The sequence below is a fragment of the Poecilia latipinna genome, unplaced genomic scaffold (genome assembly GCF_001443285.1).
Source record: "Poecilia latipinna isolate Pla-1442-1.1 unplaced genomic scaffold, P_latipinna-1.0 Scaffold1633, whole genome shotgun sequence".
In the NCBI taxonomy this organism is placed as follows: domain Eukaryota; kingdom Metazoa; phylum Chordata; class Actinopteri; order Cyprinodontiformes; family Poeciliidae; genus Poecilia; species Poecilia latipinna.
Window position 1 is genome coordinate 112,808 of NW_015114249.1, and position 19,570 is coordinate 132,377.

The following is a 19,570-nucleotide window of genomic DNA, read 5'->3' on the forward strand; positions in this document are numbered from 1 at the left end:
GGAATGATAAACAGCCTGCAGGCGTTACGTCTTCAGCTGCGGTCGAGGAACAGCTGAAAAGTTTAGCAGGGTTTGTACAAAGTTAGAAGCTGGCGGTGAAAGCAGATGCCTCTTGAATCTCTTCCTCAGCTCTACAAAATTAATATGCTGATCTCCAACCTCCCGTTTTGAAAGTGATGTTGAAATGCCTTGTTGCTGAAAGGGGCTATGCTAATAAAATTTGACTGATTAATTGATTAACAAATCGGCGGCTTAGCAACGGCTATGCGTGGCTAGCATAGGTAAAATTGGAAAGTTGGGGCATCTTTTTAGCTCTAGGTTGAGCAGCATCAGTGGTGTTCAGCTAGACTTGGTAAATCTGTATTTCTCAGAACGATCTGTCACCAGGCATCTCCCTCGGTGGGGGGCCAGACAGCGTCAGAAGTGGGTGAACCGGCATAGCTTTGGGTCAAAAACTCCTACAAACCCAGAAGCAGCATTCCTGTGCAGGCGAAGATTTGCACTTTCCTCTCCAAATGTCATCTTCACGAGGAAACAAAGGAAAGCATTTTCCTTTGTTCTGGGGAGTTAAAGGTCCCATGACATCATAGAGTTTCTTTCTCTTCCCGTTTGTTGGACCAAAGTTAACGCAGCGTTGTTAAATCAGTATGTAATCATACCTGTTTGTATTCAGTCCTTCAAGGCTGGATATCCAACACAGTTATAGAAAATGGAAGGATGAATTACTTAATGTTTAAATGAAAAACTTTCTGTTCTCAGAAAGCAAAAACACATTTATGAACCACTTCTTTTCTGGTCACTTATCCATCTTCGTTTGGATCGTGGCGATCTAGAATCCTAAACATTGAAAGAAAATATGACATTTTTGATTTACACCAAAATACAAACCAAAAATTTACAAAATGATACCAGTCTTTCAAAAATATTCTTGAAAAACAAAACACAAAAAATAAAGCTGAGAAGTGTGGAGTATTCAGCTAAATAGAAACACATTTTATAGCTGCATGTTTATCTACAGACTCAATATTTCCAGACTAAAACTTAAACAGAAGAGAGCAAAATAACAGAGAAAGTTTCTGAGCTATTTTAGGGAGATTTTAATGTTTGTTTTCAAAGGTCGTAGTTTGACAGCATTTGTTTCATAAATTAATCATCAAATATAAAATGTAACAGTTTTAAATCAGTGTTTACATAAACTACTTTGATATTTTTAAAGCTTAGACGTTTTCATTTGGTAAAACTCAGATTTATCATAAACTTTATTTGAGAATCTTTGTTTTCTCATAGTTAAAAATACACATCTACTGGCTACTATAAGAAAATCCTGCACTGTTGCATCCTCAAGTTGTTTGGGTTCCTTCAGTGATGCAATACAAACATTTCCTCTGCTTTCCTTGTGCTTATTGTTTATTGCTGCTCCTTTCGCTCAGGTCCTTTCACCAAACCAATCTAGACAACCGGTGGCCATTTTTGTTTCATGCCATTAGAAGACGCTGGCCAAATGCATGCTTGAGTGAAAATGTGATGTTTTTTTTTTCTGTTTGTAAATTTCCCTGAGGCAGCTTCAGTTGTGAACTGTCATTATCCAAATAAAAGTGTACTGAAATGTGAAAAATGCCAGCAAATTTTCATGGAAATGTCAGTTTCGTATATGTGAATAGAATCTCAGGAGAAAGTGGGTCATGCAGCAGGACAACAACCTTAAGCACACAAGGCATTGTTGCAAAGAACAGCTAAGAAAAAAAAATTAAGTTAATGATTTGAAAAGGCCAAATCATAGTCCTGACCTTAATCCAATGAAAATGTTAAAGAGGGACCAGAAAGAAGCAGATTCTAGCAACATCATGGAGCTCAAGCTGCTCTATGTGGAGTAATGGTTGAAAGTTCATACAAGTCAACGTCCAAAAATTGATCCACAGATAATGGAAGGACAGATAAAGTCTTACATTATCTAACATAATCCTAACATGTTAGGATTATTTGTAGTTTAGAAACACAATAAAAAAATAGACTTGAATAGCTTTGGGGGAAACAAAAATTCTCTTCTGCACTATAAAATACAAAAATTACCCACCCATTTTTATCAATTATATTAAAATTATTTATTTTTACAGTTTTTAATTAAATAAAAATTACAATAGCTTACGTGTGAGCAGAGCATCTAGCAAGCAAAGTCGTACAAAACTACCTGTGACTGAGTCCTATCTTTCACGGCAAAGAGTCGTTCAAAAGAATCGAATCTCCAATGAACGACACATCAAAAATATCATCAGTATCCAATCATAAGTAATCCTGGCAATGTTTTCTTTCCACCGGTATCTTCAGTTTTTCTTTTGAGAGACCCGGTTTTAAGCCACTTATCCATTATTATTCCACAATCCTTTGCTAAGCTAGTTGTAGCGTCGCACTTTGAGCTGACGTCACGGTAAATAAACGGTCGTTTACATGCAGTACCATGCGGACCACTAGGGGGCGCCCATAAGACTGATTTAAAGAGAGATCCTTCCATCATAGTAAAACTAAGCTTTTTAATCAGCAACTCAGGTTATTTAAGATGAGTAAATAGAACCCATGCTAGTTATACAAAAAATATAAAGGTGAGAGCTGTCTAAAGACTTTAAAAAGAAGCCAATAGGTGCCCTCATTAGTAGTAAATGCTACAAGACCATCTCTGAGCATCTTCATCACCTTGTGACAGCAAAGAAAACATATAAAAAGTTTAATTAGACTTCAACCAAGCACCCGCAACACCACAATAGGAAATGCAGCTCTGAGTCAATCAGATAGTGTGAATGGCAGAAAAAAAAAGAAGAGATAAGTAAACTCTTTAAAAAGCTTCAAACTGAGCTCTAATTAAAAGGGTACATAACAGGTCACAACAGCTGCAGCTTTTTGAAAAACAACCAGGATGGCTACTGACAGAGAGAAAAAAAAAAAAAAACTTTAAAAAACCCAAACTGAGATTTGAAAAAATGCAAGTTGACAAAGTTTCTAGGAGAATATTCTTTGAGCTGATAGACGAAGTTTTGATCATCTACAGAAACATCTTGAAATTGTAAATGTGGAGATGCTGCCTTCAAACCTGAGACAGCGCAAGCAGTTTAAGGAAGAGTGGAAAAGTCATATTCTGAATACATCACTAGTTGTCGGCAACTGCTGCAAAAAGCTGCTGTCACAAAATATTACCATGTAGATATCTTCATTTTAATCTATTCCATTTCCACAGTTATAAATATTCAGATAAATTAATAATCAAAGACAAACTCAGACTTGTTCTTAGCATGCAAAAAACCCTAGTAAGAAATAGGATTAGACTGTTGCCAGTTTTAAGTTGTTTCATAGATAGTGTAATTTTTGTTTATTGTGGAACAATACTAATAAATTTGTCTGATCCGTCTAATTTCATAAATTTTCTTCTCTTAAGGTAGAGACGACATCTTTTTATGTCGTGACTAACCTGGATTTGCTGAAGAATCACAAACTACAGGGTTTATCAAAAATAAAGTCGAGTAGGTGCTTTAAAATCTGAAAAAAGAACAAACAGCATCCCTACTGCTAATCTCCATTAGGAACACAGATTATAATCTTTTGCAGAGGAAGAAAACTATTTAGATGTTTATACTAGTCGGTGGGCATGACGGCCATGTTGCCGTTTTCCTTCAGTCTCCTCTTTAAATCTGTCTTTTTCTGGGTAGGAATATTGAATACATTTCTAAATACCAAATACAACCTCCAAGAGATTTTGATATTCTGCCAAAACCCTGAAGAAAATCTAAACTGTGAGCAGAGCAGCAAAGAGCCGCTTGCTGTTCGGCAGTTCAGGATTGAATGGACATCCCAACAGAGGGCAAAACCTGCTGGCAAACAATTATAGCATAGTTCTGTAGTTTTCTATACTGGAGATAGACCCTCTTCTGTCGATGCCCCCCATGGAGAAGGAGTTTCAAATCCGAGTGAAAATTGGCCACATTTATACAAGATGGAGCATTGAGGTAGCTGCTGCTCAGGTTTTATTTTCAGCAGCTGCAAAGCAACTTGGCAGGTTTTGAAGGCTGCACAATACTCCTTAATGGGCAACTATATAAAGAAAAGAGATTGTTCAGAGAAGCATTTGATGAAGGGATGCTAAAAGCATGTTTAGACGATAAAGGATCTATTCAACACCAATAACCCTGATGGGAGGGTAGCACTTAGAAAACCTGTTAAATGCTGTTCATATTTTCTTCAGGAGGCGTAAAGCCGCCTTGTTGGTAAACCTGCAGCTCCAGTTCATTTTCAAATGTAAAATTGTTAAATATTACAGGAAAAAATAGTTCGATGTTTGGTTTCTAATAAGAAACATAAAGCAGGCTAACCACAGGGAAATAATTTATTTTTAGATGCGTCACACTGTGGAGAGTTCTGAATATATTTGCAGTTGTTAAAAGTCAATTTTAATCATGTTAATGACTGACCTAATTTAGAGGGACAGTACAGCTCTCAGACAGTTTATGGCATGCATATTAGCAGAGATAAGATCAAATGGCCCTGTGACACATAGCCTGCACACACTGCATGACAAGCAGAAACGCTGCAGCTTCAATGGAGGCAAAGGGAAAATGTCCTACAAGAAACTGAGTTAAATGGTTCAGAAACAGGACAAACACAATTAAGACACTGCATATAAAAGATACAGTTAATCTCAATCACTGTTCACTTAAAAAGAAAAAAGAAAAAGGCTGTGTGTTTTTCAAAATAAGTAAAAAGTTAACCGAAAGGTGAATTTCAACTGTAATTTTTTTTTAACCCAGAATCTTTTTACGTTATCATTTGTCCTTTGCACACTAAATATAATTTTATTTTATTTTTTTTTTAAATAAAAACATTTATTTTAGGAAAATCCTTTATTCCTGTGCCCTTATTGGTCACCGTGTATACATTTGTCTTATTGAGAGCTGATCAGCTTACCGTTAACAAAATTGCTAGCAGTAAGTAATAACCGACATTTGTGCCATTTTCTCTCGTCATTTATCTAATCACCTGCAGCTTATGGGTCATTAAGATGCACCTCATTCACTAATGTCAATTTAGCAGTCCAACTTATTTTTTCATGCTGTGATAAACACTTGCAGTACGCTGACAACATGCTAACTAATGCTAAAACACCAAGATAAATGCAGGTAACCATGGTAAGCAGTTAAAGGATGGCCCGGCTCTTTAAGCAGTCGCTGTGTTTGTAAACAAGTAATCCCTCTGCAGAGCAGGATTTTATGGGACGAAAAGTAACACCGTTTTTCGTTTTTAAATTTTAATATAGAAAATCCACAAACGACTCAGATACTCACCACATTCAGAAGTGTCAGGTTGTCCCTCAGTGAGCCCAAAACTCCAATGAACGAAACGACGAACATCAAAATTCCCAACAGGATGAGGATGATAGACGGGGCCAAAAACAAAGCATTCAGGGTCTTAAAACGCAGCCGCTCCGCCTCTGCATAGATGCCAATGGCCAGGATAAATGTGCCGATTAACTGGAAACACAACAGATTATCAGTCAGGGTGGATTATTTTAATTTCTGAACAGATACAATTTTATTTGGACCATGGATTAAAGAAATAATACATTCATTCCACCATTTTTTATGATAAACTTTAAAACCAAACCTTGTGAAAAGCCACAGTTTTGACAGGTCACTTTTTAACTTTATACCTAAGGTATTATGTTTGTCTGGATTATAATGTGAATAGAATTGCACTGAATGTAACTGGATTTGCATGAGACTGTGCTGGGAGTGAATAAAAATGTAACTGCATTTAATTGGATCCCTTTGTGGAGCACGTTCAGATTACTTCTGTTGTAATGTGGCAAATAAAAAAACTGAGTTGTATCTTGTTCGCAAGCCAATTATTTCTATTATTCACACTAATGAGGAAATGTATCCATGTTCGTTAGATTTAAAAGGAAAAAGTTACAATTATTCCTTATAGACTTCAATAGCAAATGTTTGCAAACATTCAGATGAATATATAAACTTTTAACAAACTGTGAAAGACAATCCCTTCACTATATTAACATCCAGTTTTAAACAGTTGCTGCAACACCTCGTTAAAGCCAACTAAAGTTTGAAGGAAGGAAGGATTTATTTATATAGCGCTGTTCACACATAAACTAATCCAAAGTAATTTACAGGACATCAAAGGAAAAACAAAGACCCTTAAAAATGGGCTTAGAGAGCTTAAAGCATCACACAGTTAAAAGTATCACATAAAATAAATTTGTTAAACTATAGATATAAATATCAGTTAACATACATTTAAATCCACCTTTGGATTGAAGTATTGTTTTAAATTTATATCCTATCAAAGTGTAGTCTACAACCTACTGTTTCCAGCAGGCAAAACGTTTCCTAGTCTGATTCTTTGAAAACCTGCTGTAAAAAAAAAAAAAAGAAATGTTTTCCATTGTGATTTAAAGCAACATTTTCTGCACATCTCAGGTTTCAGAGAGCTTTCTCCACAGTTGAGGAGCATATTAACTAGGGCTGATCAATAACAATACATGTCGCGATAGACATGTGATCAATAATAGATAATACGTCTGAAAGTCAATTTCACTGGACTCTGATCCAGAACCGAACAGCATTCTGGGAGATGTAGGAAGACTCAACCTGTCACTGCCAGCTAAATAAGGTTGCCTCAACTCACTCACTCACTCTTTGGTTACCTAGCAACAGCCTGTTGAGTAACATGTGGTTACCTAGCAACAGTCTGTTGAGTAACTGGCGCAGCAGCAGTTTAAGTTTTCGCCACTGTGACTCATAACTGCTTAAAAATAAAGAATTGGATGAAACAAGATTGGTTACGTCTCCAGTTTGGAATCATTTCATCCATTTTAAAACAAAACAACTGATCAATAGTTACCAATAGACTGATATAAAACACTTATATTTATTAAAACAATCCGCTGCCTCAGCTTTTTAGAAAGGAGAATATGTTCAGACAATAGGATGGAAGCAAAGTCTATAAATGAAAATATTTTTCCTATTTTTTTATCACAACATAACAATTTTAAATTCCAAACAGTGGACCTAGAAACCCTGAGTAACAAATGAAGCAACACAGAATCAGATGCAGGCATTTGAACAATTTAAGTCGTTTCTCAGACAGCAAAACCATGAAGCAACACCAAAGAGAAAACAGTCCTCAGCTGTTGTGCGGGGCTGCAGGTTTTCACTGTGAGGTACATCCCTGACAGGTAATCAGTCAATCCCAGGACCAACACAGGAACATCCTGGACAAACGACCATGCAAACACTTCACCATTTTCAAGATCAATTTTAAAGCAAACCAGCATGTTTTCTGTTTCCATGAGCAAGAAAACCCACACAGGAAGAGTCCAGCAGAGACTACAGCCCTATTACCTCACACTGAGACAAAAGCCACACTGCAACATCCCACCTGTACTGACTTTTGCTTAAATTATATGTTTGTGTATCCAAAAAGTCAACCATATCTCCCTCAATCTGAACAAAAAGTGATTTTTATTTAAAAAGCTTTTATTTTTGATCCTCTGGGAGTCATTTCTGACAGCTATGAAAATTCTGTCCTCACAAAACTCCAACAATTACACCCCCACTGGGAACATTCACCCTCACAGCTGGTTTTTGCCCAGGTTACTTTAGAATAATTTGACTACTTACACTGCAAATATCTGACCTGATGTGCAAACTAAAAAAAGACCAAATCTTAGCAGCAGGGAACAACATGAGAAGCCATTTTGGAATGTTACACTCCAGCAGACTGGTTTAAATTTATGTTAAATAGGAAGGCCTCTTGTTGGTTTACAAATAAATCTAAAACTGTTTTAAAAAGCTCAAAATATCTGAAACTTACAAGGTTGATGTTTAAAGTAAGTAAATAAAGTGATTAATGTTTCAAATAACACAGCACAGACACTTAAAGGGGCAGTACGTGTTTTCCAGTCACTTTACAGCACAATAAAGTAACTATATTAACTTCAGTTGTTGTATAAATGCTATATATATTATATAAAGGAAAATTTGCTTCCTAATTTAACACCTTGAAATTGGGTCTCTGATCCTTTAAAAACTCCTGCTCATCCTGAAACTCCACCTTCAGGAAATCACAACATTGGTCCTCCTTTTCACAACGTTTTTACAGGCGTTTAGTGAGAAGTAACTGGTGTAATCAGCTCAACTGATTGTTTGCCAATTGCTGCTGGTTAGTCTGAAGGAGCTGAGTGTTGGTGCAGGAGAGGCTGATCTGTGAGGTGGAAGCTCAGAAACTGCAGCTTGGAGGGGGAGCTGTGTGTCGAAGGCGGAGCTAGATCCACCCAGGCGTTTTCCACAGCTGGACGGTTGCCATGGAGATCAAAGGATTTTCCCAAACATGCATGAAAGAATCAAGGCAACACCAGGTGTATGTTTTTGATGTGGGAAAAACATTATAACGTGATGTAAAGCTAAAATAAAGGTTGATTTTATACAACACACGTGCTGAAAACTGCAACGGATCGACTGCATGCGCTTCACCCGAGTACAGAGAGGAAATCATTTAAAGGTTTTGTTAAACGTTCTTCCACCAAAAACCAACATAGAAAAAAGTTGCAACTCTTTCATAACGACCACAGCACACACACAAACAGAGTAGAGCCAGAGGACTATTTATCTTTAAAAGCATTGGTTTCGTCAAATCACTCAGATCCTGAAGCTGCTTTGAACACAGTAAGTTTCTCTGTTGTGTGTTTTTTTCCCCCCTCGACTCTTTAAAAAGAAAAATCCAGTGGCAAATGGACTAACATCGTTTCTGCTTTGTGCGTTTCTCCATTTTGCTCAGTGAGTGACAGAAGAGCAGTAAATTCAGCTGACAAGAAGACAGCCGCTGACATGTGAATGAGTCCTTATCTCGTGGGTTACCCTACCCAGCTATTTAGTGTGGGGTGTGAGAGAAATGACATTCTCACTTCTGGTTCTCTTTCTGTATGCAAGTGAAATAACAGACCACCTGCTGTGTTTATGTGGTCATTTCAGCAGGCAGCACGATCCGTTATGAATTTAGAGAGCTGATATTAATGCAGAGAAACAACTCAAAATGGGTTTGAGAGTCATGGCAGGTGAAAATGTAGACCCCGAGGGCTGCTTTATAGTCACTGTGTTGCGTTTTTATCCCACTGCAAAAGCAGAAAAAAATATGGCAGAGAGCTTTGATGAGGACTCGGATGTATTAAAATGCAGAATGTCAGCGCTGGGAGCTGGAGGCCAGCAAAACATTTGTTCAGGGAGCAAAGCAGGTAACACTATGAGGAACCTTAATATAACGCAATCATGTCATGAATATGAGATTTCCTGGGTGGGATAAGTGTAAAAATACCATGTTTTACTGTGGCACTGAAGAATTTTGAATAAAAACGTGCGACATAAAACCAATTATTTTCTCACTGCAACAAAATCAACTGATTATTTTGATTTGACTTTTATTTTCTTGTACTGGTGGAACAAGAAAATGAAAGTTAAACCAAAATCACACAAATAAAGTTGTCTAGTTTTATTGTTTTTTGTAGGCAATGGATGTTACTCATAGTAGAGCCAAACACAAAAAGGATTCTGCTGCATTAAAAGAAAGAAAATTAGTTTTCAAATGATTTAGGGCTCAAATGAACAAATTTATCCTCAGGTTTTGGGTCACTCCTTTTCAAAACGCTTTAACGTTGCCACAATCTTTAGTACCCACACAGGCACACCCGCTAGAAGGAAACAAACACACCCAGTACAACACTTTCGTTCTATTGGCTGAGAGGTTGCCAGGTGACAGTGCCAAAAGACGTTTCCAAAAGCAAGCAGAAAGTCCGAGCAGAGACTAAGTGTGAGTGCAAGAAAAAGTTTTGAATACAAGCGTTACAAGTTTTGAGAAGACAGACATGATAAAATGCATTAAACGTTTTGAGAACAAAATACATGAAATCCTGCTTTCAGAGTGAAAATGTGCGCTCTTGAATAATGGCAGAAAAATTCCCCCACAGAAAGGTTTGAGAAAGCACAGAGAATATTTGAAAGAGAGCAGACATTTTGAGTAAAGCAGCATTACAAGTTTTGAGAACAAAATACATCAAAACCTGCTTTCAAATTGAAAATGTGTGATCTCGATTTATGACAGAAAATCTCCCCAATGCACCATCTGTGACCTTTATCGTGACTCCAAATACTTCTTGTTGTCCTTAAATCCATACATCTCATCTTAGGTCTTCCTCTTTGTCTTTTTCCTTGCATCTTTAACATCTTTCTACCACTTCACATGTCTAAACCATCTCTTAACTTTATCTCCCAGTCGGTGCTCTATCTCTGATGGCTTCATTCTGAATCCTGTCCAACCTCGTCACTGCCAGAGAGAACCTGAGCGTCTTTATCTCTGCTACTTTCTGTTCTGTCTCCTGTCTTTTTGTCTCCACATGCCAGAGGACCCATGTGCTTTATTCAGTTTCTTGAGCTCTTTTTGGTATTCGTAGAATCATTAAAATAGGATCTAATTCAGTTTGAGCTTCCAGGATGACGGACAAACCTGAATATTTTGCATCAGTATTCTTGTAGTTTGGGGAAAATAATATACGTGAGTGATGGAGTAGATTCCTCGGTCCCACACAACGTTCGTTTTCAAAATAAGAATGAGGCGCAGTCATGGTGTGGAAACTTAAGGTGTGTCAACTTAAGGTGTGTCATAAATCATCCCTAAAGATCACACTGTTGTAAAACGGCAGTTTGAGTGGTTTGTTCAACAGCTGACTGCAGACTAGCTGCAGAGCAGATAGCCTGTCTAATTAGCCTGCTAATGTTAACTATACTTGTTCTGCTCTTAAAAAGAGCAGAACTGCATAAATTCTGCTCACATAAAAATATTATCTAGTGAAAAGGTGTCCAAAGTGCAGCCCGGGGGCCATTTGACTGATTTCTGTGGCCGCCAACTGTATGGGAACCAACTGTGTTACAACTTAGTCACGACATGCAATCCATCTAATCTATTTACCATTATTAACAGAAAATGTATACATCTATAAACTTCAGGGCCAGCCCAAGCCTCCATGGGGCCCAAAGCGAAATGTGGTTTTGGGGCTCTCTGGTTCTGCTAACAAAGATCTGCTTTGTGAGATCTTTGACGTGTTGACGTTTTCTGCCCGACTTCCAATGATGTTGGACTCTCCAAGTCGCCGGAAGGACTTGATTCCCCCTGGACCTCTGCCGATTCATCTTCCGGCTCAGTGGGGCTGTCGCTGTCATCTTCCAAAGGGAAAACAACAACGTCGTAGTCGACTTGGATGTTGAGGTCCATCATGTCGACCCACGAAAGCTCAGCTGGAAAAGCTTCACGTTCACCACCACAATCTGTTGTTGCTTCATGTCGATATTCTGGTAAATTCTTGCTTCTGGTAAATTCTTGCTTCTCTGAAAGGCGTGTAATATCTGGAATCAATATCCCGCTCGTTTCGATACAATTCGAACGCGCTCTGAAGAGAGATCTTTCGCGATAGAACTGTGCAACAGGTCTGAGAAAACACTGTCTGTGAGCTACATTCAAGAGAGATTCCCTTGTGATATCATAGAGTGATGACATCAATGGTGATGTCATTGATACCATTGAAACTGAACATTCTATTGTAGCCTGACGTAAAAACATTTTGCTAGACAATGTCAAACACAAAAGTTTTAATTTTTGCTATCAACCATCATGAAGCTAAAAGAAAAAACCCTCAGAAATATACAGGGTAGGGTACAGAACCGTCCTGTAAAATACAGAATCGTCCCGTATTTAGCTGATAAATGCTGCATCCTGTATTGAACCTAAAAGGGATGCGATTTGGACTTATTTCTATAAATGTCCAATAGACCCGCCTATCACACAAATATCAACACTAAGTGTGACAATAATGACCAAAATAAAACACAGGAAATATTAAGGTCAGCTAAATTGTCGTGGCAGGAGATAAAGGACCCCCCCGACCCCCTGGAACGCTACAGTCTGATATTGTAAATACATTACATTACCAAGGCACATTAAAACAAACCTTTATCTTGGCTTTTTTCTGTTATTCCTCTTTCTTTTCTCCCTTCCTGAAGGATAAGTCATTTTTTAAGAAACTGTTTTGCTAACTTAACTTCTGACCGGAGCTTTGGATGTGTGGATGCTCTGCTCATCACACTGCAGCTCATGACACCGGCGAAGCGTGCGGTACCTACCGCAGCCACCAGAAGGCTCCCAAAAGCAATTTTGTTTTCTTTTTATTGATAAAATAATTTCTACATACATTATCAAATATATATTATGGTGAAAATAAATACTTCACAGAGAAATTGTGTGTTTTTGATATTATAATGACAGAAATTATGACAAAAACAATCAGCTCCACTGATGGGGCCCCTTAGTTCCCTTGGGGCCCTAAGCGGCTGCTTAGTTTGCTTATGCCTTGGGCCGGCCCTGATAAACTTATAGTAGACAGACAGATATCATGTCGTGACTAAGTTGTAACTTAGTCATGACATGCAGCCTGTGTGGCTACATGCATGTGCCTGCATGTAGCCACACAGGCACATGCAGTAGAAGGACAAGTACAACACTTTCATTCTATTGGCTGAGAGGTTGCCAGGCAACGGTACTTTTTTTGTTTTGAGAGAGAGCAGAAAGGTTTGCAAGAGGAGATTTGTTCCAAGCAGAGATGCGTTTTGAGTGCGAGGAGAAAGGTTTGAGAAAACAGTGAAGATTTGAAAGAGAGGAGATGTTTTGAGTACAAGCATTACAAGTTTTGAGAAGAAAGACATGAAATCCTGCTTTCAAAATGAAAATGTGTGCTCTTGGAATATGGCAGAAAATTTCCCCCATTACAATGTGGTGACAATCACAAGAAAATGAAGAAACATTTTATCCCATAACTGCAAAAATACCCAGATATTACACAACACCACCACAATAAACACTTTTAAGAAAGGTATAGCAGCCAGCTGACTAGCAGTGCACAGCTACAGATAGAAGGGAAATCTTCATTTTTCCTTCGTCAATCAGGAACTTTATCTTAATGGAAAGACTTTCTAAAATAATATTTTAGCAATTTTAAACAAGTAACATTTTAAAATTTTGGTATTCCTACTAATGCTTAAAACTGCAATATGTAATTTTTATTAAAAACATATATTTTATACTGATATATTAAAACTGTTAGGGTGTTGTGACATTAAGGTTTGGTATGAGGCATATCTGTAAAAGAAAAAATAAATACTTCCTCTGCCTTCTCCCAGTGCCTCACATCAAACTGTCAAGACAGTTTTAACAAATATGTAAAAACAAAAAAAGAAAAAAAAAACAAGTTACGTAGTGAATAACTAGTTTTGTTTTTGGAAAAGTAAAGAATCTGGAAAATTCGTTTGGATTGCACTTTTTTTCTGGCATTTATTTTCCCCATTGGATTCTGTTTTTTTATTACTATTAAAAGAAATGCTGGAGAGAATGAAATGAAAACAAGTGTAAAAGAAAAAACAAAACAAAACAGGGTTTTCAGCACATGTAGATGACAGAGATTCAAAAGCCCAAACTACTTCACCTGTTTTTCCTTACCTGCCCCAACTCGCCGTGTGTTACAGGGTCGGACAGATTTAATCCGTCTTACAAGGGAGAAGAGAAAACCCTTAAGAGCATTTAAAACCTACTGTCGACATTAACAAAATAAAGTCTCTGGAAGGAATTCAAACTCTGAATCAATACAAACACACCGAAGAAGAAAGCTGCACAGCATAACCCGTGTTCAGATATTCTTATCAAACTAAAACAAAAAGAGGTGGAAGCATACAGCAGCTTTCGCCGTGGAGGAGCAAACTGCAGTAACACAGGCAGGCCTCTGTTTATCACTTACAGCTGTGGATGACTGATTTAAAGGCGACGCTGCCTGACTGATAAAATATCGCCGTAGCACGTTTGTGAAAGATTCTAGCAAAACTCAGAAACGGTTCAGGGAACAGAGGGGAAATTTATTTAAACAAGAAATACTGTCCAGCTGAGGAATACCAGAGTCCTTCACTGATAGGAGCTGGACTCATGTGGGACGGTCTCAAAATGAACTCATTCATCACGTCAGTCTGTTTTATTAAATAAGTTTTAATTCAGCCGACTTTGAACACATCAGCTCCATCTTTAGAAGTAACTGAAAAGCTTTCAAATCCAAAATTAGTATATTTACAGTATTATCCTAAAATCCACAGCAGACTGTAAAACAGGAGAAAAGGATTATATTACAAAATATCTAAGTTTCCATCATCGTCATAATGACACACTTCTGTCAACACAAACCTTTGCAGAAACAGCAAACGTAACTTCTTTCAGGAGTATTGAAATAAACTATTATTTATAGTTTTTCACTTAAAATCAAAAATATTCTAAATTAGAGTCAGACACCAATGCATAAATTACCAACTTCCTCATCTGTGCTACCAGTTCCTAGTTCCCTTTATTCTGTTTGGCTATAGTAGTAAATAAAAATAAAGGTAGAAGTTGCTCTGAAGAAAAGCGTTTCTAATGAATGACGGTCTAATTTAACTGTTATTTTACTGACTGAACGTTTCAGGATCTGCGTCCTGCAGACTTTAAACATCTTTTTATTTTGCCAGAGTTAATTAAAATGTCTAAAATAAAGCGAGGTAAGCAGAGTGACATGTGGGTGAGACTTTTGAATGTTTTTTTCCCCTTCCTGTTTTTTTTTAGTTTCAGGTGTTGATACAAGAAAATTTCAGCCATTGCTGTTTTAATTGATTCCCTAAAACTAATGAAACTAAAATCATAAATTATCTCTGCACACTCCAACTTTCTTATCTGTGCTTTGATACCCAGCCCTCTTTATTCTGTTTGACTGTAATTGTATGGTCAGACACATATAATTTAAAAACTAGAAGGTGTTTTTAGTAAAAGTATTTCTACGACTGACAGTCCAAAATAACGGAAAACTGAACTTGTAAAGACCAGCTGGTGTTAAATTGTGTTTTTCATTATATTGGCCTGTCAGATGGTGACTGGCCAACTGCAGACTTTCAACATATTTGTTTTCATTAAAAGCTAATTAAGATGTCTAAAATAAAGCCTCATAAGCAGATTATGTGTTTTTTAAAAAGTAATTCTTGCCATATTCATTTTTTTTGTTCCCTCTATTGATGCAATAAGAACTTGGCTGGTGCTTTTATAAATCAATAATCAAAATCTATTGAGCTCAATGTGATTTTAAAATGTATGATTGTCTGCACAGAGTTATAGCTTCATTTTTTTTATCATGTCCTAAATATGTCTTTGTGATTTGTAACAGTCTGTGTGCAATTGTAAAGCATCTTATTCTAAAACCTGCTGAATGTCACCATGATATTAAACCATATTCTGATTTCAGATTGTACAAAGCATAGCTGGATGTGGTTCAGCTTCTGTGAAGTCATTCACATGTAAAACCTGTTTTCTTACTAGCACTGGTAGGTTCTTACGGTTAAAACAGCAGGACTTTCTGCCTTTTCTTCTTAAGATGAAATATTGGTTGTTTTTAATCTGACACACTGAATCTGATATATTAGATATATTCTGCAGTCACAGTTCAATATTGAAATATTATTTAGAGATTAAATTCATTAGGGAGGAAAATATTGACACAGTTCAAACACCAAAAATACCTTAATGTGTGTTAAGAGAAGATAACGTCCGTAGTCGTTCTAAGTCTGCTGTTGGGAGTTCAGCCAATCAGCAACAAGGAAAATAAACGATGCTCCTGCATTGGCTGCTTACAAATGCATGTCAAGTAGCGTTGCAGCGAGATATTTAGGTTTGTCTGCATTGTTGAGCCTGTTTACAAAAAATATTTTTGCCTTACATAATATTAAAATTTTCTGAAAACCTGAGTTTTCGAAGCCGTGATCCACCCACTCGTCATTTATACCTGCAGTTCTGCACGTACAGCCATGAATGCACACGGCCATTATCCTCAGCGTAACTAGCTGTGTTTCCCAACACAGGTACATTACCGTGCATGTTAGACATTTACTGATTCAGATGACTGCAGTGCAGTAACAACCAGCTGGTTGAGTTTTTCCTGAACTTCAGGTGTGAAGAATCTATACAAAATGTTCCAATAGTTGAACTGCTGCAGCATGAACGACATGGACGTTTTAAAGACTGAAGGTGAAGAAAGACCTAAACAAGCCCATCAACAAAGTTTAACACTAGAAACATCCATCAGCGATGAACAAAAGCATAAAGCAGATTTAACAGTCCCGCTAAACTCTCAGCAGTTTGAACTGATTTTATACAATGTTTACAAAATGTTTGGTGAAATCCTCTCCTACTGATTTACACAGAATGTGAAGGAAACCTGTGGTTTTCTCATCAACTTAATGGTTAGTTCTAGCTCCTGTTTAAAAAGCACCATTGTCTTTTTGTTAAATCATTGACCAGAGCATGCAGGATGTTACTCATGTTTCAGACAATTGTTGTGTCACTGTACGGAACCATTACTTGGCTTGTTTACATCCTTAGCACTTCCTGTTCAACAACACAAACAATAAAAAGGCAAACGGGTCAGACAGATCTGTATCAATTAAAAAAATTAAAATCTCTGAAAGTTTAAGCTACACAAATTTCCCTGTTGTCTCTGTGCTGTTTGCATTAAGTTACTGCTTCAATATTTGCAATAAGCTTGCAGAAAGTCAGTACAGAGGAAAAGCTGCACTATCATCTAATCTATAAATCACAGAGCGGATTTTGAGTGTCTACGCTTTCTTGAGAAAACAATAAGACCGAAACTGCTCGTAATTTTTCAGATTAACTGCATTCTTCTCAGGCCCTGCATAGAAAATGCCTTCATTATAAAAGAGCTGCAACCTGTGGAAGAAAAACAAACGCAGCTCAATTCCTTTCCTCTCCTCCCAGCGCAGCATTCAGTCTCTATAATAAACCGACTCCTGCTCCCTCTGTGCCATCTCTACTCTCTGCTTGTCCACGCCAAAACGATTTGGAAACAGATACGTGATTTTTAACTGGAGTGTCAGTCTGCTTGTACACTGTTATTCCTTCTATTAGGTAGCCCAGCTGCAGCGCTGCCTGTGTTAGGGAAAAGACAGACTATCATAGGATGAATGAAACCCACCAGCATGTTGCTCCAGCTGAATTGAGGTTCATGGTGTAAATAAAATAAAGAATATGTCTCTTTAAAGTTAAATTATCCTTCTAAGAATATCCTAAGCTCAAGGTTTCTCCAAGAAAATGCCAGCTTAGCAGGTCTTTCCCAGTGTATTATAAGCCTGGTGGGCCACCAGGCTTTACTTGTGCCCCCACCAGGCTTAGCAGTGTTAATTTAGCTTAGTTTTTTTATTATTATTATTATTGCTGTTTAGGTATTAATCTTCCAGTCTTCCAAAAACACATAACTATCAGGTGATATTTTAAAATTTCCTGTCAACTTTAAACAATTTTTAGCTCAAAAACATGGCGGCAGGCTGGATGAATGACTGCCTGAGCGCCCAGAGTCTGGGAAAGTGTATGTTAGCTGTAATTACGAGCTTTCTGGGCAATCATGACGCGACATGGGAGGAGTTTTCCTACTAAATGTTGAGCAACCCTGACTACTGAAATGTGAAATATTAAAAAGATGCAGACAAACGAGGCTGATCATGAAATAATCGAGTTTCTTTGTGTGGATCTACTTGCTTTTAATTGCCTGTCCCTTTGGTGCTGTTGCACAGAAATTTTTCACATAGATTCTATTGATTTATTATTTCATAAAGCATTATTTTTTTTATCTTGCCACTAAAAAAAAAAAAAAAACCTCGCTCCCACTGGTGACTCGGTGAGAAAAAATGCTGCACAACAAATTATTCAAGTGAGTATACAACTATGGAAAAACGAATAGCCCACTCCCCTGAACTCCCTTGAAAACCTGCTGGTTATTCCACCAAATATTGGTTTCTGAACTCTTCCTGAGTTAAAACATTAGTGTTACTGTTTCTAAATCAATATAAACTTGTTTTCTTTGCATTATCTGAGGTCTGAAAGCACTGCATCATTTTTGTTATTTTAACCATTTCTAATTTTCTGAAAATAAAAACTAAATTTTTGCTTGGAATTTCAGAGACATGTCAGCAGTTTATAGAATAAAAAAAACAATATTCATTTAATCAAATATATACCTATAAAGGGTAAAAATCAGAGAAACTGGTCATTTTAAGTGGTATATTATGTTTTGTCCAGAGCTGCATATATTCTAACATTGCTTTATTACTTTAACCAACAGTTTCTGTTAAACTGCAATTTACATGTATTTTTATATTTCTCAGAAACTAAATTTTAGGTTTTCCATAATAATTATAAAATATAAATACACACTTGACATATAATTACTTTGTGTGTAATAAATCAGTCAAATTAATAGATTTGTCACTTACAGGAACTTGAACTTAAAACAGATTGTGTGGATCCCACGGAGTCCCGACCACAATGACATGCGCCTTGAGTCATAAACTGCTGCTTGTGGTCAAAGCTCTGACACAGCATTTACACAAAATAGTCTTCAAATCTTATTTAACATAATTATAGATTAACATAAGCAGTCAGAGGTACGCAGATTAGCCAATTTGAGGCAGTTAACATACCTCAAATTAGAGGAAATCTTTATAGGAACTGAGATTCGGTGCTTTGAAACAGATTGTTTACAAAATGAGTGATTTGATCATGCGCCGATCCGAGTGACACACATACCCACATAGTTTCAAGATTTCCTGATAGTTTTTTTTTTTTATCTCATTGCCTCTGTATTTCTCAGGAACAGCCGCTTTTCGGGGTAAAGGTGAGCAGAGGAAGGTGTGGTCAAGAGATAAGAGAAACGTTACTCCACAGGTTTTAAACAAACAAACAAAAACAAAAAACTAATCTGAGCTACAGTTATTAAACACTGTATATCGGAAACTAGAACAGAACTAAACGAAACCAAACAAAAACAACTTATATTCTCAAACACCGGCAGACATAAACAAGCTCAGAGTCACCGAGTCTCTCCTGCAGCCAGCCTGTCGGACTCTCTTCACAAACAGAACAACTTGACATTTACAGCAACACTCACCCAAAACACGCAGGCGTAGGAGAACAAGATGAACTTCAGGACCGCGTAGCCAAATCTTTGAGAGCTGCAGCTTCCAGCCATTGTCCCTGAGACAGAGGAGCGCGGAGTGTAAGACCCAAAGGCTGCCGTGTCCCTCTCTGTTGACAACAGCTCACTTCCGGGTTGACATCGCTGCCACACCTGCACGCGCTGCTGCTGAATGGTTGGCCCTGAAATACAGGTGCAGCTCAGTCTGCTGTAATATAAGAGAGCGGATTTATTTCACTAAATCCGCTGGAAAGGTGAAACTCTTGACGGTAATGTTGATGCTTACTAAAAACAAAGTTCACACTCTCAAATAAAATCACTGCAAATACACGAAAGTAGATACAGGAGCTTGTTTTACTAGTTCGGCTGGCAGATTATTTCACTTTTCATATTTGAAAAATGTCTTGTTATAATTTAAATAATCTGCCG

At 37.4% G+C, this 19,570-nt stretch overlaps 1 protein-coding gene across 1 annotated transcript in view; it reads right to left on the bottom strand.

Moving 5' to 3' along the window:
- Positions 1 to 19,329, bottom strand: part of tspan15 (tetraspanin 15) — a 52,040-nt gene extending 32,711 nt beyond the window's left edge. Inside the window, exons 1-2 of the mRNA XM_015059527.1 lie at positions 19,115 to 19,329; positions 5,325 to 5,510 (exon numbers count right to left, since the gene is read on the bottom strand). Coding sequence (XP_014915013.1) covers positions 5,325 to 5,510; positions 19,115 to 19,195 — 267 coding nt within the window. The 5' untranslated portion in view covers positions 19,196 to 19,329. The remainder of the gene's footprint in view (positions 1 to 5,324; positions 5,511 to 19,114) is intronic.
- Positions 19,330 to 19,570: the final 241 nt, after the last annotated feature.